Source organism: Perca fluviatilis, chromosome 19, assembly GCF_010015445.1.
Source record: "Perca fluviatilis chromosome 19, GENO_Pfluv_1.0, whole genome shotgun sequence".
Classification (NCBI taxonomy): domain Eukaryota; kingdom Metazoa; phylum Chordata; class Actinopteri; order Perciformes; family Percidae; genus Perca; species Perca fluviatilis.
The window spans coordinates 27,388,714-27,409,855 of record NC_053130.1 but is presented as its reverse complement, the minus strand read 5'-3'; the positions used below and the strand labels follow the sequence as shown (position 1 = coordinate 27,409,855).

Below are 21,142 nucleotides of genomic sequence, written 5' to 3'. Positions count from 1 at the left end.
CCTCTTAAAAAGATCAATCAGCCTGGCTGATCCATACAGCAAGCTAAGTGGAAAAGATTTAAGTCTATACAGTAGGCATTCTGCAGCATTGTGAAATTGAAATCTTCTTTACACATCAGAAAACTTTTTGGATGAAAAAGACAGCTTGACTATTCTTAGATCATTATCATTAGTAGGGCAAAAGTTTAAAGTCAAAATGGTTTATTTTATTGCGCAGATATCAGAAGTTCCAAAATGTTGTTTCCAAGTTTCCCTCTAAATGCAGTTTAATCAGGAGAGACTTGTTTAGAGTGAACAATTATTTCTTAAAGCTCCTATGACATGCTGCTTTTTGGATGCTTTTATATAGGCCTCAGTGGTCCCCTAATGCTGTATCTGAAGTCTCTTTCCCGAAATTCAGCCTTGGTGCAGAATTACAGCCACTAGAGCCAGTCCCACAATGAGCTTTCCTTAGGATGTGCCATTTCTGTGTCTGTAGCTTTAAATGCTATTGAAGAGGAGAGAGGCGGGGCAAGGTGGAGGGTGGGGGTGTGGCCTTGACCAACTGCCATACTTCGCTCGTTTGCAAGCCATGATGTCTCTCTTTCTCACGAGCGGGCCAAATTCTCTGGGTGGGCAAAGCAGAGAAAGGGAGGTAACCTTTCCCCTTCTGACGTCATAAAGGGAAGATTCCAGATCGGCCCATCTGAGCTTTAATTTTCTCAAAGGCAGAGCAGGATACCCAGGGCTCGGTTTACACCTATCACCATTTCTAGCCACTGGGGGACCATAGGCAGGCTGGGGGAACGCATATTAATGTTAAAAAACCTCAAAGTGAAATTGTCATGCCATGGGACCTTTAAAATGTGCACAGATGAAAAACAAAGTCTTTGGCGATAAGACTCATCATGATGTCATCATGATGGAGGGGTAGAGAAGCCGTGAGTATAATTAGTAGTAGTAGTTTGTGAAGTAAGATAGTCTTCCTGGTTAAACTTATGCTAAGCTTCATTGCACATTTTAACATCCAAATAAAAAAAATAGAAACTAAAACAGTTAATCCAACTGAATTGACACTTTATTTCACTTCATATTTAATCTGAAATAGTCTTAAGGTTAGTCATTTTCTGTTGATCTAACCAATCAACAGCAAGGTACCAGACACCTACAATATGTGAATCACTGAAAGAATCTTCAAAGTCTGGAACATTCTGAAACATTAAGCTAGCTTCACAGACAGCTTTCATTATAGTAAGCTAACAGTGTTCTTAATACCAGATGCTGAATGCTATCTTTACCATGCTAAAATGCTAATGATAGGTATACTGTAGAGCTCAACTGAAGTATTGGACAAGGGAAAAACATTTTTTAAGATTTATTCTTTGTGGGCCATAAATAGACTTTTTTTTGGCATTTAAGGCCTTTATTCGATAGGACAGCTTAAACATGAAAGGGAAGAGAGATGGGCAATGACATGCAGCAAAGGGCTGCAGGTTAGATTTGAAGCCATGGCAACTGCGCTCTGCTGGGGGTGCATGCTCTACCAGGTGAGCTATTCAGGTGCCCCGACCAAAAACTTAACATCACTTAATGTGATGGCAGTCACTCCAATAGTTATCTGATATAGATATATCACTCTGGTCCAATGTATTAGCCAATGAATTGGCCAACCAAAATTGCAGTCCTGAGAATCACGCCTCTACTGCGGCTGAAAATACATCTGCAGAATAAAATGTGTCATTTATCTTTCATGAACTTCACTGTACAACAGATGAATTACTTCCCAATGGATCAGCAACCTCCATCAGATGCATTAGGGCTTTTTAATCAGTCTGTTGAGCAATTGCAGCAACATTAGACACTTAAACTGTCTAGTGATGATTTAAGTGTTTTCGGGAAGACCTTGCCAGAGCAGACATTTTAATATTTGCATGGGTACAAGATAATTACCCATAAGCAATGAGATAACCAACAAGCACAATACAATAGATTCTGGTGCAGCGAATTGTGAAGCACTACATCAGAAGAATTTAAAACTACATGTACTTCATGTATTATTTAAGCCTCGTTTTACAGTATAACCTCAAACATAGTGTATATATCTTACATATTGAATCTACACTAACATATAGCTGAGAGCATACATGTAATTTATATGCAGCCAAACAGTTTGAGTGCAATGCTTTGCTTCCATTAATCGCTCTGGAGTGTAACCAAATCAGCAAAAACATGCAGTGAAGGATTAGGCATTGTGTCAGTTATTGCTACGTATGCATCCATGTATCCATCAAATCCAATCCCCACACTGATGATGATTAAACAAATCAGTGACATCCATCATCTCCAATAAGAGCATAAGACCCTCATTAGCTGTCTGAACACATGCTTGAGTAGATAAGAAACTGTGTGTCTGAGGGGCCAGCTCTGACAGACCAGATTATTTTCAAATGTCGAATTGTTTAAGATAGCAGATTGGGAAACCACATCATCCTCAAAGTGTGTTTGCCTAGTGTGGGGTACAGGACACATAAACAGCTGGATACAAATTTAGAGGAAATGCAACATTAACACACTCAGTGTTAGAAAAATCGGATTACAAAAATCTTGAGGGAAGTATATGTGCAAGCAAAGAACCTGTAAATGATTTATCACTTTAGATCACTCAGCATTACTTGGGGAGAGTGGTATTCTGCGCAAAATCTATGAGGTGTAACAAATGCGTGCAAACGTTTAAAAGCAGGAATCATGTTATTGATCAATTAATTAATTAATTTCATTTATTATACAGGAAAGGACTAAAAGTAACATTAAGTTACAGTTTAAACGAGCCTGACTCAGTTTAAAAACTGGTTTCCAGCAGGTTCCTGTTCCGCTGAAACATAGAACATAGAACACAGTTATGGCACATGAAGACAGAAACACTTAGACAGGGCTAGACAGATACAGACAACTACAACAACGACAGACAGTGCAAACAAGACTTGGACAATAACTGAACAATCAATGAGTGCAAGTGTAACTGCTGACAAGAACAGTTTGTATGCCTTTTTGAAATATGTGATGGTAGTGTTCTGATGTGACGGGGAATGTCATTCCAAATTTTGGTGTATGTATGAAAAAAGGATATCTGACCATAGTTGTTTTTGTATGGGGGGGACTGGAATGAACGCCTGTGAAACTGACCTAGTGAGGCGTACTGGTCTCATATTGTGCGTCGGGAGAAGTGCAGCAAGTGTTGGTGAAGTGCTATTTTGAATCTGAAAATAAAATGCAATAGCATGGCTGTTTATGTAGTTCTGGTAAGTCAGAGCGTTTGAGCATGTGAGTGCAATGCAATGGTGAGACCACTTTGGAAGATTACTGTGGATCTTGAGAGCTCGATTATATCGTCGTGCTATTGGTTCAGTAATTTCGTTAGTGGTAAGAGACCAGATTGGAAGACAGCAGGACATTGTTGAAAACACAATTGCATGTAGGTAGGTTTCAGAAACAGAAAAGGAAAGATATGATCTAATCTTGTTATACACGTAAAGTTTCTGATTCAACTTTTTTGTTAAGTTAGAAATGTTTTCCCGGTATGTAAGGTGTGACTCAAGTAGCACACCAAGATATTTGTAAGTCTTTGTGACGACAAGATCTTGGTTTGAAGGTTAATAGAATCAGTGAAATAAATAAATTTTCTGGGTGAGTGAAAATACCTACATTCAGTTTTCTTTACATTGATGGTCAGGTGGTTCTTTTTCAACCAGTCACGTAAGAACCGAAGATCAGATTAATAATGAATTAATAATTACCCCTATTTAATAGAAAAACCTTACTACTAAGGGGAACTGAACATTATATAATCATAAGAACATTATTTGCCACATTTTTGTTTGGCCTGTCAGTTGATTTCACGTTAATAACCAAATGATTGATTGGCTGAAAGGATTTGAAATGGGCACTTGGACAGGGCTTAGAATTTAGCCTGGGGCTCATTATTCAATCAATGACTTGTACTGGATGTCTATTTTTTAAAAGAAGAGGGCTTTTGTTCACAAGAAACTGATCATACCCATTTTAATGTGAGCTTTCACATTGCATGCACATTGACTTTTGGATGCATTCATTTACTTACACCTACATCTGTTTAAAATTCTGTGCTGGTTGAGTTATAATTTAAATGTGGGTGGTCATGTTGATTAGCTGCTTACTGGTGCAGAAAACACTTGCAGTTATGACTCCCTGTGCCTATGCATACTGTATGTATAGTGCGTAGGCTTGCGTGTGTTTTTAGCCATGCTAGTAACTTGGCTTTAGGATTTGAAATGTCGGTTGGTCAATCCATCACTTTTTCCAGGTTGAAATATCCCAACAATTATTAAAGTCCCAGTGAGAGAGCGTCTTTAGGTTCTGTACGGTGGTATATTTCCCAGTAAACCAGAATGTTTAAGTGGTAAATTTAATCCATTTCATCTCGACTTTAAAGCTTTAGTGCATAACTTTTTTATAATAATGAACGTCCGTTACATTCAAGCCATTGCCAAATGAGTTGCTACAAAGCTAATAAAGACTATCCGCTCCACACAACTCTCTCTGTATTTTTCAGTATGGCTGTGTTTAGAAATTGGTGTCGTCCGGCGACTTTTGTGCGCAGAAACTCAAGTGAAGATAATGACCTCTTTGTTAAAGACTACACTTTATAGATTAGACTTTAAAGCTATAGTGCCTGCATAGTTTCTGTCGCCCCCATGAGGAATTCTAAGTAATAACAACAAAACTGTTGGCACGTCCACATGATACAAGCCTTCCGTGAAGAGGACACAGAGGATTAAAAAAACATGATGGACTCTTCAGAAGTGGTAATAATCTTCACTTGAGTTTCGCGAAAGTCGCCGGACAACATAATCTTCTGAACATAACCATACTGAGAAATACAAAGAAAGAGTTGTGTGGAGCTGATAGTCTTAATAAGCTTTGTATCAACCAACTAATTTGGCAATGGCTTGAATGTAACGGACGTTCATTAAGCTGTAAAGATTGTTATGAATAGATAGACGTTCATGGTCCATGGAGGATGAAGCCTAATGCATTTGGGGATCCTCTAACTTTTCCTCTGGTGCCACCATAAAGGTTTGTGGTTTTGAGAGAAATGTTTCAGTAACCACAAAATACCTAACCAAATATGTTTAGTGCTTATTATTATTATTATTATTATTTATTTGCTCACTAGCTTACACTCAAACTAAGATGATTAAAATGAAACACATTGCCACATAGCATTTCTATTGAGAGAATGCTGGCATTTTTATTTTAGCATACATTTATCAGAGATTTCTAGTAATATGGCATGTTTGCTCTACCATGAGCCACGTTACTAGAAATCAAAGTAATTTTCCCAATTAATCTGTACTGTAGAGAATTATTGGGAAAAGTACTTTGATTCAGACCAGTGTGAAACTTGGTACTAGTTGCAGATCATTTTAATAAGCCTATCAAAGACACACCACATCTTTCTTATACAATATTGATAAAATTTTACCAATTTTATATGATTTCAAAAATCTTACAAACTTTTTTTCCCTCATGCCAATGTGTCATCATCTTAATGAAAGGCTATTTCTAAGTATTGCTCTCTATTGCAGTTAACTCTATCAAAGACTGAAGTGTTTTGTAAACATGCAGATGAAGAAATCTCTCTTTTCAATCGTAGATGATCATAACGGTTTTTGGCCTTTGAGCCCAACAGCAAGACATCTGGTTCTTCTTTATACTGTATTCATATAGTAAAGTATAATTGGACTCGCGTATACAGAAACAACAACATTTGGGCTGATGTGATCACTGTTTGGCTGCTGCCATTCTTGTGTATGTGGGCTTCGCATGTGCAAAATGCTTAATTATTGATAGCAATTTGAAAGTTGATCAATAATTGATTTGATCCAGCTGATTTAACATCTGAAGGATATGCTGGTATTGTGAGGCTTTTCAGAGATGTTGAAAGTTATCCCATCAGGGGGCAGATAATGCAAAAGAGTTTATTCCACACAATGGCTTTGATTCATTATGAATGAGAAGGGAACTTTGCATGTACGTAGCTTAACACAAATAACTACTTTTTATATCAAGATTTGATGTTCAAATGCCTGTTATCAAACAGCAAATCGTTTCATTATAACTTTTAATAGAATTAAGAAATAATTAAAAATAGCTATGTGATATATCTTTTCTGACTCTTCTTGTTTATCTGAATGCATGTTTACAACGAGCTTCCTGCAGTGAAACACTGGAGCGACAGCCTTTTGGGGTTTTGCTTCGATTCATCTCTGGAAAGTGTTGGGGTGATTAATGTAATGTCGCTGCTGGTGATGCATTGTTTATCTTTGTTCTCCACCTTTTTGTGCATCAGTGCTTCTGACAAGATTGTGACATGTGGTTAAATCCTCATGTAAATGTGGAAAGCGTCTGCGCACTGGTACAAAGATAACTCACAGACACAGCAAATGCATTATCACTTAATGGTATTTCAATTTCCTTTCTTGTTTTACAAGAGATCCCGATCCAAACATGCCGCATTTCAGCCAAATAGTATTTATGATGGAGTGTAAACAGAAGATAAATTCTGCTATTGAGCCCTAAGTGGAGCTTGGCATTTATTCATTGGATTTGACTTCAACGCACTCTTCAGTTTGTTTAAATTAAATGCCTTTATTTCCACAGGACAGATGAAGACATGAAAGGGGAAAGAGAGGGGGAATGACATGGAGCAAAGGTCAGAGTTGAACCCACAGCCGCTGCGTCAAGGAGTAAATCTCTAGTCTTGGTTCTGGATTCTATATTTTTATTTTATTGACAGATATTGATAGAATTGAATGAGATTATTGTATAAATTCTGTTTCATAGGATTATACAGTAAAGATGATTGTAAACTATACAGAAGGGAAGGGGTGTATTGTTGTAATAAAAGCCTATTCATCATCATATAATACCATCTGTGTTGGCCAGATTGTCTGGCGGATTTTTCAAAGCCAGCCACACCATCTTCTGATAAGAATTGATTATTTATTTATGGATTATTATTAATTTATGGATTATCACTAACGTAAAACAAAACTACCTGTTCTGTACCTTCATTTTAAGAAAGCCGATTGTGCATGTTTGGTCGCATGCCCATAATTGTATCACTAATATTTTGAATTGCATGTATTACGCACAATGCACTGATACAAAAACCGTACGTCATACTAGACATGGATATAGACTATACAGAGACATGTTTTGAATTTTATCTGTACACCTGACCAAATCACTTTTAGAGGTCCAATCACAGTGATTTGTTCATCCCCTCTCTGAAATGTCCAGGAATACAGCATATATAGATGCTTTCTCTGCAACTCAACAGTGACCATACAGTAAAACTTATCAGGAAAAACACTGTAGTTCCTTTGACAGTTGTGACATTTTAAACTAACTACTAACTAACTAATAAAAGCACCAACTCAAACCATTAAGTAGGTCAAGAGGAAAAATATCTTCCACTAAATAAATATATATTTCACATTTAACGCAATCCCAAAGCGTGAATATACTCTTTGTGTGTATATTTAGACAGATGCCACGGTAAACTGCTTAACACATTTGCTTGAGGGCCACTGAGGAGCTATCGATGCTGCTTTGAAATTCTGGCAGGTAATACATGATTCTGTAAATTCAACCTCAAACTAGAAACCCCAAGTCCATCATAGGGAGAGCCACTGTAGTTTGCCTTGCCTCACTACTTTCTCCTCTGTCACATCAGTAGCAGTATTTGGTTTGACCAAGTAAATTATGTTTGCCCACTGAGGGGCCTGATTTATAATGATGCACTTTGAAGTTTAGAAGCATTGGGCAGGCCACAAGCATAAAGAGGTTTTTATGTGTGTGTGTGTGTGTGTGTGTGTGTGTGTGTGTGTGTGTGTGTGTGTGTGTGTGTGTGTGTGTGTGTGTGTGTGTGTGTGTGTCATTGGCTATTGTGTGTGTGTGTGTGTGTGTGTGTGAGAGAGAGAGAGAGAGAGAGAGAGAGAGATGTAATTCTTTTTTATATACATTGTAGTCTTTTTATTTTGTCTATATATTCTTTTTAAATGAAAATGTATTTTTAAATGTAGTTGTGACATACATATTAATGACAAACCTATACTATACCTAAATATAATAGTTTACGTTTTCACCCTTTTTGTCCCATTTGTTTACCGTAGTTCAAGCCCAGTCTTCGGTTGCTTAGTAACGCTCTCTAACTACAAACACGGATGGTGGGAGAATTTGTAGAATTTCGTCAACACTGGGTTAACGTTAACGTGGTTGTTAAAGAAACTAATAAGTGGCATATTTACCTTAACACCACATTTAACGTACGGATGTGTTGCTTTTCTAACGGTTTAACAATGTTGCATTCTTGTTGACACCTGTACAGTTTAAATGGGGTAACGTTAGCGCTAATATTGGCGTTAAATTGTCTGTCGTAATTAACTTTAGTTTTACGGTAACGTTAGCTAACATACACAACTCATTTTTAGCTTAAAAGTATTAGCTAGCTAACGTTAACTTTCTCCTGTAATGGACCTGGATATTCGCCAGTATCTCACCAAGGCAAAGGAACAACAAGGTTTGTAGCTAGCTCCGTGTTAACGTTATTTACGTCAATTCAGGAGCAATTAACGTTAACCTACAGTTTTAACGAGTTGGGAAAGTAGCTATGTCTTTCACTGTGTTTAACGTCATGTAACGTTCATTTATGTAGACTCTGGAGCTCTGCAGTCAGCCTACCAATTAATTAAGGACATGGCAGTAGCTGGAACTAGTGGACGCACTCCTCACATTGCCCCGGAGTTGTACGTTGTTTGTGCAGAAGCAGCTCTGCAGGTGAGAGACTTAAGGAAGGGATGATTCATTGTTATATGTGCCTGTTGATGTAGCTAGCTAGTCAGCGTACGTTAACCCTTGTGTTGTCCTTCGGGTCCCAGTGACCCGAAGGACAACACAAGGATTATGTACTTCCTTTTACTTTGTTGAGAATTGCTCTCTGAACAAGGGTTAATACAGCACCTTAGTTCTTGTTTGTACAGCATTTTGGTCAGCTTAAACTGTGTTTAAATGTGTTCTAGAAATAAACTTTACTTACTTACTTTACAAGAAACAGGGTTTAGAGAGCAATTCTCAACAAAGTAAAGGGAAGTACATAATCCTTGTGTTGTCCTTCGGGTCACTGGGACCCGAAGGACCACACAAGGGTTAAGAAGGGTCAAAGCAAGGATTTTAGACATAACGTAGGTCATCATGAGTCGCAGCCCCAGGATAAAAAGCTGTTGAGTGTGTGACTAAGGACAAGAGTACAAGAGTGCTAAAGGACATACTGTATTTCTAAGACAGTGAGTTCCTAGTGTGTTGTCCTACAACATACAGCTTTTATTGAGGGGCAGGTTTCGTCTGGTCTGTTAAAAAATGACCAAACAATTATTAATTTCAATTACGCAACTAATACGCAACTTATAACTCTTAATACCAAAAGTGCCAATGGAAATGCCATTTAACTCTAAACTGCACCTGACGTTTTTTGCCAAATTCTACTGAATATTAGTTCAATAGAGGAATTAAATTACTAGTATCATCATCAACTTCTAAATTATGTCACTAGGTTCATATAGAATCATGTGTAGTGTGTCTTTTTGTGTCTCCTTTTCTATGTTTTCAGCTAGGTTGTTTGGAGATAAGCACAGCGTGTCTGAAGATGTACTTTGAACGGAATCCGCCGGCTAATCAATTTTTGTGTCGAGCCTACCTCTGCCAGGGCCAGCTGAAGTCTCCACCGGCAACTGGGAGTGTGGTGAGGACAGTAAATTGGGCACATCTCTTCAAGGGGGTTGTGTGTATTTGTGTGTCTTTGCCAATCACACACACACACACACACACACACACACACACACACACACACACACACACACACACACACACACACACACACACACACACTTACTGTAGAGATATACTTTACTTATAAACACAAGAAAAGGAGATGTTCTAGCTTCGTGAAGAACTATTTTTCCACAATGTGATTCTTAAAGGTATAATGGCCTTTGTCTATTTACAAGTTATTCCTTGGTATTTTATCATACTGTGGTCTTTATTGAATAGTTGGTTTGTCTGATCTTTGTATGTTTGCATGAAGTGACAAGGTCTCACTTCCCCTTTTGCATTATTTTCTATTTCAGGAAGACTTTGAAGAGGCTGTGCTTTATTTTCTTAAAGCAATTGAAATTTCAAAGCATGAACCAAGGTATGTTAGCTCTCAGAAGTGTGCTTGGCTTTGTGTCAACTGTGTCAAGAAATTTGACCCATTTATGGCATGTACAGTTTATCATCTCTGTTATTGTTTGGCAGTTGCCATTATAGTGCTAATTTGCACCTCGAAAGATACACAATGAAAGTGATATATTCTCAACAGAGAGTTTTTTTTAATTTTTTTTTAGCTATGATAGGTTATGGTGGTTCAGTCTGCTGCATACAATATATTCTGGGACATGAAGGTTTGGTTTGAAAAGAACATTGTTGAAATATAACATTATTCTTCATGCTTCACCCCAGCCCCTTATTCACAGCTGGATGATATTCAGCTTGTTTTCTTCTAAATTTAACAGCTGACTGGATGTATCTGTGAGCAGGACGAAAAGCATGATAAATATAGATATAATATTACAAATCGTAAAAGATAAATTCTGTTGTTCCTTGCTCTGAAAGATGTGTTGCTAGATAGCGGTTTAGCCTTTGCGAGCAATTAGCACTGAATCTCTTCGCTAATGAACTCATAACCTGTCAATAAAAGAGCTCAATGAGCAATTCCAATTAACACTAAGGGGAATACATATTTAATACGTCCAGCCCAGACTAATGTGCAACACACTCTCTGGTGAATACATTAGCAGCACTCAAATAGCCTGTTCACACACTTTCTTCTAAAATAGTGCCTTGAATTCATAAATTTTCCTCATTTTACGTAGAAAGCCGTATACATGATGCTCTCCTGAGGCTCATTGGACGGTGGTTAATCCACACACACACATTTGCAATTCACAGAACCTCTCCATACAGAGTTGACACATGGTCAGAATTTAGTTGTACTATGAGATGAAATGGCCTGCATGGGCATCATATAAATAATTCAGTGTTCTCTGTCAACATATTTTGCATGTGGTTTCTTTTGCTACAGATACCACTTCATAGTGTTCAATGCCTCAGTGCTGTACTTCCAGTCAGTGTATCCTCTTCTGCAGCCAGGGCGATGCCTCCACCTTGTCCCCTCCCTTAGGCAGGTGGTTCAAAGTCTGGAGGAGGTGGCAGACCAGGACCACAGCTGGAGGGCTGAACTCATGATGCAAGTGACCCCGCAATGCTCTCTCAGTTCTTCTTTATGAATAAGTCCAGTCCTGATTCTGTCCAGTCTCATGTTGGATTCATGGGGATGAGGCACGGGGCTAATTAACCAGCAGTCCATGTGTGACCACAGCTTTCTGGTTCCCTAGTTAATGTATTGCCTTATTATCCTCAATGGAGTGGAGAATCTTTTCTAATGTAAGCTGTTCATGTTATCCCATGATGCTTCAGGCTCAAATGTTAGTTTATCTTTATTCAGAGGCAATATGTACCTTCCATACAGTGATGTCAGTGATACAGTTAGCCAGGGTTAGTTAATAGGATTGGGTACATTATGTCTGAAATTCATTGATTCACAGTAATAAACTGGCAACTTGGTATAGTGCTGTGGAGACTGGTGTAGTAAAACTCAACATCATGATCAATGTCCATATGTTGTAGAAAATCCTAGTAATCATTGCAAAACACTGTTCTTTCACACTGAAATAGTCTCATTTGCACTCTGTTTCTATTCAGGCATCTTATCAAATGTCTTATGGACTCTGGGAAAATGGACGATGCTGCAGGTTTTGCCAAAGTTACAGAAGAATTCATCAAGTCACATACCCCACATCTTTACCCAAGACTCTTTACAATACTGGTAAACAACATTTCTTTTTCTTTTTTTTAAAGATAATCTTTTGGCCATTTTCAGCCTTTATTTTGATAGGACAGCTGAAGACAGGAAAGAGAGAGGGGAATGACATGCAGCAAAGGGCCGCAGGTCGGAGTCGAACCCGGGGTCACTGTGTCGAGGAGTAAACCTCTATATATGGGTGCCCGCTCTACCAACTGAGCTAACCGGGCACCCAGTAAACAACATTTCAGATTAAATGATTAAAAGATTAAGGAATTTTGTAGTAGCATTTATTTCGGGAGTTAACATATATATTGAAAACCATGTATGTCCAGAATGTACATGTTTCACTAAATAAGACAAGCAGCTTTGTTCTAACCTTTGTGGCATACAGTATAACACAATTATATTTAGAGTGTTTTTTTAGCGTAAAACTGTTTTTTTGTCTGAACCCACTAAAGAGCATTCTGAGTTTTTCTTTGGTCAGAATGGGCCATTGGGGGGACACATATTAAGTGGGGGGGTCTCGGGGTCTTCCCCCAGGAAGTTTTGAGCATCGACACTTCATTTCGGCACTAGCTAAAACCTCCAATATGCAGGAAAAAGCTGGCATTTAATCTATCAATGTGTCTGAATATAGTGCTAAAAATCACCAAATGCAGTATCAAACAAAAGTGAGTACACCCCTCACATTTTAGTAAATATTTCATTATATCTTTTAATGGGACAACAATGAACAAATGACACTTTGCTACAATGTAAAGTAACAGCTTGTATAACAGTGTAAATGTGCTGTCCCCTCAAAAATAACTCAACATAGCCATTAATGTCTAAACCGCTGGCAACAAAAGTCAGTACACCCCTATGTTAAATTCCCATAGAGGCAGGCATATTTTTTTTTTTAAAGGCCAGTTATTTCATGGATCCAGGATACTATGCATCCTGATAAAGTTCCCTTGGTCTCTGGAATTAAAATAGTCCCACATCATCACATACCCTTCATCATACCTAGAGATTGTCATGGGGTAGATTCCATAAAATCATCTCTCTATCATCTCTTTATCAGGATGCATAGTATCCAGGATACTATGCATCCTGAGAAAGTTCCCTTGGTCTTTGGAATTAAAATAGCCCCACATCATCACATACCCTTCACCATACCTAGAGATTGGCATGGTTTTATGTCAGTTAGCCTAATAACTAGTTTGATTTGCATTGAGAGATGATTTTATGGAAAGAACCCCATGCCAATCTCTAGGTATGGTGAAGGGTATGTGATGATGTGGGGCTATTTTAATTCCAAAGGCCAAGGGAACTTTATCAGGATGCATAGTATCCTGGATCCATGAAATAGCCTTTAAAAATTAAAATCTGCCTGCCTCTATGGGAATTTAACATAGGGGTGTACTCAGTTTTGTTGCCAGCGGTTTAGACATTAATGTCTGTATGTTGAGATATTTTGAGGGTTACAGCACATTTACATTTGTTATACAAGCTGTAAACTTAATACTTTACATTGTAGCAAAGTGTCATTTCTTCGGTTTTGTCCTATTAAAAGATATAATGAAATATTTACTGAAATGTGAGGGGTGTACTCACTTTTGTGAGATACTGTATGTAAATACTTGGTTATCATGGGAAAGTGTTGATGTACTATTGTGACTAACACATTAAAAGTAGTTCAGGGTTAATTTATTGTCATTGTACAACAGAGGGTTGCATAACGAAATGCAGCTGTAGTCCCTTTATGCTACACAAGAAAAACAAAAACAGTAATGTATTCCTGTGGTGCATTTTTTTTTATTTGCATCATTAGGAATGTAAATAGCAACAACAAAAACACTGGTGAAAGATTACACTTGACTAAGATGATACTTGACTAACAGCCAATACTCATTTGCATCTTTATTACATCTCCATAGATAACCAGAGTCCTGACTTTGTCTCTACTTTCACCGTGACCCTAGGTGTAACCCATTGTTAACCTGAACCGATTTATAAAATGTACCCGTTCCCTATACTAGACTGGACACCAGCTGTCTGTGGACTAATTTTCATGCAGTTAATGGAGTTAAAAAAATAAATAAATAAATAAGTAGACCTTTTAGTGAAAGATTTTGGGGTGATAAATAAAGATTAACTTCTAACTTTACTCTTCACTTCTTAGGTACAACACAAGCTGACAGAGAGGGATGTCCTCGTTGAAATGAGCAGCCAGTGTACTACCTTAGCAGTCATTTACAAAATACAAGAATTTAAAAAGTAAGGACATTTTCTTTGTTATATTTATGTAAGCTATTTTTTTTTTCTGCTCTGAAATTGCTGGAGGATTTGTTTTCCAGAAAGCATTGTTTTTGTGCTGTCATGATTAAAGCACATTTCATCTATCTGCAGTTAAGATGAAGAAGTTGTACTGAAGCAGGAGTTGTTTGACAAACATTCTTCGATCGCCTTTCATTAAGAAGGCAAAATAGTATTTGGAAGAAAATTCTTTATTGCTTGCTTGATTGTTTGCTTTTGTTGGTCAGAGTTTTACCATTCTGTATTTTGTACATGTAAAGTATAATTTTTGATATACTATATCATGTTTTCTTAAGCTGTAGGACCTAAAGTGGGATATTGATGCATTTTTGATCCTGAAGGTTGTATGCTTTCAGATAACTTGGAAGTGCTACAAGCAAAAAAAAATAGTTGATCCAGCCTGTGGCATCCCATAGTGATATAGAGCATTTATTAGAAGCATAACCCCTTGAGATGAATCATCTCATTTTCGAGGGGTCCTTAAAACAGTTATACAGAAAACACAAAATACATTCACAGATACACATAATACTCCAATGCCTAACTACTCCAACACCGACTGATTCCCCCATACGAAATACAAAAAATAATAATAAAAATATATACAAGTAAATACACAATAAGTTTGCATACATCCCAATTGTGCTACTATTTACAGTACGCACAAACATATTAAGGAGCAGAAATGTAAGACACAGAAAGAGAAAAAATATAAGAAGAAAAAAGTGGGCAGGTTTATTTGGATGCCTGCCTACAGTAATGATACAGTAACATGGCTTCTGGTGTGGCATAGTACAAACCCAGTCCCAGCCCCCACCCCCTTTCTGCAGGCATGTATTCAACATGTCAAAGCTCCTTATGGCTCTTCAGTTCAGCTATAAATATCGGCAGCATGACTCAGTCTGACCCAGCCATCGCCAGCATCATATAGGTTATTTTGCCTAAGGTTTATGCACTGTTCAGATGCATACTTTTGGATGAATAAGTCTTTGTATATTGTTGTACACAGACAGGTTTTTTGTGTGTTTTGTAGCAGTTTGGAAAAAATAAATGAGGATGAGCCAACAAAAGAGCAGCTTGAGCAGATTTTTCATCTTCTGATGGATTGTACCAAAGCATCTGCTACGACTGTGAACTCCAGTCCTCTTCAGAGCCCAACACCCATCCAACCAGCTGACAGGTCTGTGACCCAAAGTGTCCTAACCAAATCTCCTATCCAACAAGCTTACCTTTGTTGCTCCCTGTCCTTTTCCTAAATCTCCCACTACCACATATGAATATCCCAAGGGCATGGCTCAGATTACTGTACTGAAGTGTTGTGGATTGTATAAATTATGTTTTATCTGGGATTTGCAGAGTTGCCTTCCTCCTGGAGTTGGCTCTGCTGGCCTTGCAAGTGAAGCATCAGGAATTAGCTGATGACTGTTTGAAAGAACTAAAGTCGGCGGGAGAGGCTGTGAGTTTCCGGTATTCTCTTAAAACCTCAGGCAGTAGCGTGGCTACGTGCTGTACAACTGTACATATTATACTGTAGAAACATACAAATGTGTGCATGGTGTTTTGACATCCCATTTTAAGTAGGCTCTTGACAATAGATGAGATTGATTAGCTGAGCTCATGCCTAAGAGCTAAAGAGGTTGCTGCATCTTTGATTACTTTCCGCAATGTAGAATTTATTTTATAGAAAGGTGTGTAGTATTTTTGGAAATGTGCCACTTTTCTCTTTGTGTATTAAGTGAGATTATGACATAATTAGCAACATTGCATGTTCTGGGTTATACTATTTATTTCTTGTCTTTTAGACAAGAATTTATTTAAATTTATAATACTGGGTGAACTGCTGCTAAAAAGTTCGTTGTTCATTTTGCACAATGACAATGAATCTTCCGATTCTGATTCTGAAGAATTTTTGGCATAAAATATGCCTACTTAGTTGTAAATGTGTCATCCTCTCTTGCATGCATTGCTGAACGCTGACTCTTGAAATGCCATGTATATGTATTTGTCTTTTTAGAGTATTGGCCAACGCATAATAATGGAATGTATCAACTGTGAGAATAACCTCCTGAAGAGAGAGGCGAGGATGAACGACTATTCCAAATCCAGCGTGGAGGTGCTCAATCAGTTTGAATTATGAGCTATGTGTTTCTGCCGCATGTTATGCAGGCAGTGGACCCTTTGGCAAAGTCTTGATTAACTGTTTAATAATATTTTCTGTAATCTCATTCTTTGTTTAAAAGCAGTACATCCAGAAATCTTTTTCCCCTTGAATTGGTGTCCCTGCCTTTAGAACTGCTAACCCATCTAGAAGCGCTTCATCAGTTATTGTTTCAGTGAAGAAGTTTAATTATCATATATTTCACCCCAATATATCTTCAAGAATGTTTCCTCTCTGACAAGAAAAAAAAAAGTTGAAGGAAGTAGGACCATGTCATCTCATTTTGTACATATTATTTTGTTGTGAAAACTGTCATATTTAAAAATTGGCACCACCTATTCAATCCAACTCAATCCAATTCAATCCAAGTATACTTGCCAAATGATAGAAGTGTTTTGCTGTCTTTGCTACAGGAGAGACTTTGAATCTGTAGTTGTTATCCCACAGGCCCGGCTGAAGGATATTAGCAAGCTGGATCAGTGGCTGCAGACTGCAGTGAGGGAGGGGGACCCTCAGGCCATGCAGACAGTGTGTGCTACCCAGTGGAGCCTCTGTCTGCCCCTCTTGCAGCACAACCTCAGGAAACGTATCAAGACACCTCTGCTCAGGGTGGCCCAAGTAATGGAAGACATGCAAAGGTTTCCAGCTTCTTTAAATTCATCATGATACTTTGTTTGTGTGAATGTCTCTATGCTTTTCCATTTTTTTTTATTGTTCTTTGCACTTCACTGGACATATGTTTGGCTACATTCTGTAGCTTAGTTTATCAACAAAGTGGCAGACAAACAGGTTGTGTCCTAATTCTACATGCTGTCCATAGGAGCACTATTTTACAGTACACACAGTAAACAGCATGGTATTGTGTGTGTGTTATATTATAGCTCAACTTGTGCAACTTGTGCATTAGATGCAATAATGTATAGTTTTCATAATCTTTCTTGGTTTTTGAGTTAATGCAGAGTCTGAGTGTAATTTATAGCTTCTTTTCAAAAATGCAGTAATAGTTTGACATTTGGATCAAGAGAAATGCTAATATGAGGATTTATTGTAAGAAACAGGATTTCATTTTGTCAAGTTTCTTCTCTGTTGTATTTTGTTACAATTACTGAAAGCCAAACTTTAGGTATTTTTCCAGATGACATAAGTACATGTCATTACTATCTCCCTATTTTAAATTCTGTTATGAGACCTACCTATTTGTATTCATTTTTAATGTATTAGTTTATGGTGGAAGTGTTTGTTGGCTATTTTCACAGTATGTTGCTGGAGATGCGCTGTCAAGTCCACTCAGAGCTGGCAGTTATTGAAGAGGAGGACGGGCGCCTTGAGTCTTCTTTGACTCACCTTCAGAAAGCTATGCTGCTGGATAACGGGACACAACGAGAACGCCTGTCATCTGCTTTCCGCCTCCTGCAGCTCAGAGGGACCCTCTACCAAACGCCCACCCGGACCGAGGACAAAGCCGCTATGCTTATGCAGCAGGTTGTCAGCCCATCTGTGTCAGACAGTTCTTTAAAACTTAACAAGTCAAGACTTTTACGCATAAACATACTTGGCTTATCAACAGCAATCATACATAGGTACAGTGAAGGAGAATAGCATCCTTTTTCCCAGAACTTAGCTGTTGCATGATTTTTGGGGGTTAAAGTCAAATCATTTTAACAATTAACTCACATGCAGTGTGCAGGTTCAATGAGACAAGAGTAAGTGTAATTTGTATGCCATAAGATAGACATTCAGGTTTTTTATGTATAGCGTTGGACTTGAAGTCACAGGGGTGACACAGAGTGTGCCTACTTAGAGTACTTAAGCCATGGCAACAGGTATTTCTGATCTAACCCTTCCTTCTCTTTCTCAGGCCAGAGACATGCAGCCCCAAGATAGGACAGACATTCGTCCCATCCTGGTTGCTGTAGGTCTCCTTTTGGCCCCTGATGATTTCCAGATGGTGCTGGATGCTGACAACACCTCCAAAAGTACAGATTTCTCTTCTTTGCTTTCAGTTTTCACTAAGATCCAGTATCATTTTCATAAGGCATTTCCTTTTTGCAAGATTGTTGGGATAGCTTGAAACACACATCCATATTTACTCAGCCTTTTCCACCTTGTATCTGCACCTGGAATCACACTTTTGATTAATTTACTGGCCTGGAAGCATATACCCGAGATACCTCTTATCTGGGTAAAAGTGCACATTTCTCCTTTATGCAAATACATTTAAGGGAGGAACAAGAAAATATGATAAGTATCTGACTACTCTATGGCATCAAACAATGTTGGGGCAAGCACTGGTGTTTTTGTGCTCATTATACTTTAACTTATCGGTATGTCAACGAGCTACTTTTTGTAGCCTGTTCTGTTTACTGTAGCATTTTTACACTTACTTGGTGTTTTTAGACTGAAGTGTTAATTTAATGAGTCCTGTTGCATTAATGATAATAGGCTTACAGATCAGGATATATTATAAATTATTCATTTATTATTCAGCAACAATCAGTGCTCTTAGGTGTTGGAACTGTTGCACAGATAAATATTTTGGAATCTTGTTAGCTCGTTAATGACTATTTCAATGCAGCATGACTACTTTATAATATCTTTTCTGAGCTCAGTGATCTCAGATAAATCCCACTGTTCTGCGCCGACTTAGCACTCCTTTAAAGGCTCTGACACACCAACCCGACGGCCGACCTTCGGCAGAAAAGGCAGTCGGACTGACTGCCTCCCCGAGTTGGTCAAAAAAGTGCCTCGGAACACACCGAAGCGACGACGACTTGAGTGTACGTTCTGCAGGCGGCACTAATCTGTATTGTCGGCCAAAAAATGGCAGCTGATTGGATGAACGCGTCATTTCCAGGTTAGCACTCCACCAATCAGATTGGTCATTCAGTCCGACTGCCCGCCTTCCAATTCAACGTGTCAAATCCGATGGCTCCTCCGACTGACGATGGCACGGAACACACCGAACAGGCTCGAGTCACTGACCTCGCCAGACTGTCCGATGGCCGATAATCGGGTTGGTGTGTCAGGGCCTTTACTTGCAGAATGCACCTGCAGTCCTTAATCTTATTAATCTTATAGTCCCTTGTATTAGTTTCCTTTTACATACATTGAAATGAACTAATATCATTTTGTAACGTCCACAAAAGGATAACATTCTCACTATGTATAATATTAGTGCACATGTATTCAGTTTTCTATGAATTATAGACAATCATTTAGGCCCAAGGGTTTGTGTAAAAGAATGACTAAAGATTTTGATATGCAAACTAGACGAAAAATTGTATTGATTCATTTTTTAGAGAAAATGCAGAAGCTTTTCAATAGTATTTATAAAGATCAACTTATGTATTTAGTCCTCCAACAATTGTCAAGTTCCTGTAGGCAGTCTTGGATCTGGACCAGTGGCTCAGCTCTCTGCTAAGGCTCAGCATCACTCTACATGTGTACAGAAGGTGGATGTACACCTGGCCAGACAAGGAGATGACACAGACAACACAGAGAGGTGTGTGTGTGTGTGTGTGTGTGTTTGTACATTAACATGTATTATTTGTGATTATACATGTTTTCACTTGTATTCATACACATACAATGTATGTGTATGAATACAAGTGAAAGCTTGTCATCTTGCCAGTGTAAAGTTCTCTTAATAATTATGTTTAGGTTGTCAGGCTTCCAGAAACCCAGTTGGAAAGTTGCCTATAAAATCATGCTTTTATGCGGATGTTGGATTTATTACTCCTTGCTGTTACTAAACATTATACACTAATGGATGTATGATCTGTTGGTCCGCTCTACAGTTAAAGTTATTGTGTGACTATAGGAGTCCACAACCTTCTCCTAAATCTGCTTATTCATAGTGCATAGTTGAGTCCCCTCTGATACCAATATCATTTCAGTAAAAAGGGTGTGCACTGAATCATCAGAAATTGCAGGCTTATTGGTCAGCAGTGAGCAGAGACTTGAAGATTCCCCAAAGGAAAATGTTATTTTTCATAGCCCTGCAAACAAACAACCTTAGATTATATATGGTGTGCTGCTGTGCCCTGGCCCTGACCTCCACCTCTTTAAAAAAATAATAATTTTGAAGTGTTCTTTATTTCTTGGCTGCTCCAGATTGATGTTGTGGGCAACACTGGTGAAAACAGCCAGGAAACTCGAAGTTTGGGATGTGTGCCGAGCTGCTTGCCGATTCTGTTTGCTTTACAATGATGGGAGATGGAAGATTTCCAAGACTGACAGTAAGATAATGAATGATCCTCAGACTGATGATAAAAAAACAGAAACATTCCTCTAATATTAGAATATTGAACAGGGAGTAGTAACCCTAGTTGTATTATTCAAAATACAAGAAAGAAAGGATTTCCTTCATTGAAATAATTCACATCACAGATTTTATCAATTAGATCCAGAATGTGGATGCAAGGAGGAAGAAAGCTGTGCAGAATGTCTTGACAGTTGCAATGGAAGCCAAACCTGTGTGAGGGATTTGCTGCGCCTTTTAGCTGAAATCTGCTTCATCAGTGCTGAGGTGGGTGCTTGCTAACTCGTGTCAGAGATTGTTGTGCTTTTCTTATGAGCTTGTCTTATTGTGTAATCCCAATTCCTATCAAGCTTGTAGCCCCAAGTCATTATTAAGTACATACAGATATTACTTTGACAGCATTATGCAGAAAATGGACACAACTATCCCCAGCAACTAAGCG

General features: G+C 38.3%; 1 protein-coding gene across 3 annotated transcripts in view; it reads left to right on the top strand.

Annotated features, from left to right (window-relative positions):
- Positions 1-8,253: 8,253 nt before the first annotated feature.
- LOC120548360 (cilia- and flagella-associated protein 46) overlaps positions 8,254-21,142 on the top strand; it is a 70,810-nt gene continuing 57,921 nt past the window's right edge. For all 3 annotated transcript variants that reach the window (XM_039784593.1, XM_039784594.1, XM_039784591.1), the window contains exons 1-16: positions 8,254-8,602; positions 8,738-8,859; positions 9,689-9,820; positions 10,206-10,270; positions 11,201-11,365; positions 11,881-12,004; positions 14,148-14,242; positions 15,315-15,461; positions 15,638-15,737; positions 16,296-16,394; positions 16,887-17,077; positions 17,696-17,921; positions 18,298-18,415; positions 19,812-19,941; positions 20,553-20,677; positions 20,843-20,967. In XM_039784593.1, the coding sequence (XP_039640527.1) occupies positions 8,554-8,602; positions 8,738-8,859; positions 9,689-9,820; positions 10,206-10,270; positions 11,201-11,365; positions 11,881-12,004; positions 14,148-14,242; positions 15,315-15,461; positions 15,638-15,737; positions 16,296-16,394; positions 16,887-17,077; positions 17,696-17,921; positions 18,298-18,415; positions 19,812-19,941; positions 20,553-20,677; positions 20,843-20,967 (2,013 nt within the window). In that variant the 5' untranslated portion in view covers positions 8,254-8,553. The remainder of the gene's footprint in view (positions 8,603-8,737; positions 8,860-9,688; positions 9,821-10,205; positions 10,271-11,200; positions 11,366-11,880; positions 12,005-14,147; positions 14,243-15,314; positions 15,462-15,637; positions 15,738-16,295; positions 16,395-16,886; positions 17,078-17,695; positions 17,922-18,297; positions 18,416-19,811; positions 19,942-20,552; positions 20,678-20,842; positions 20,968-21,142) is intronic.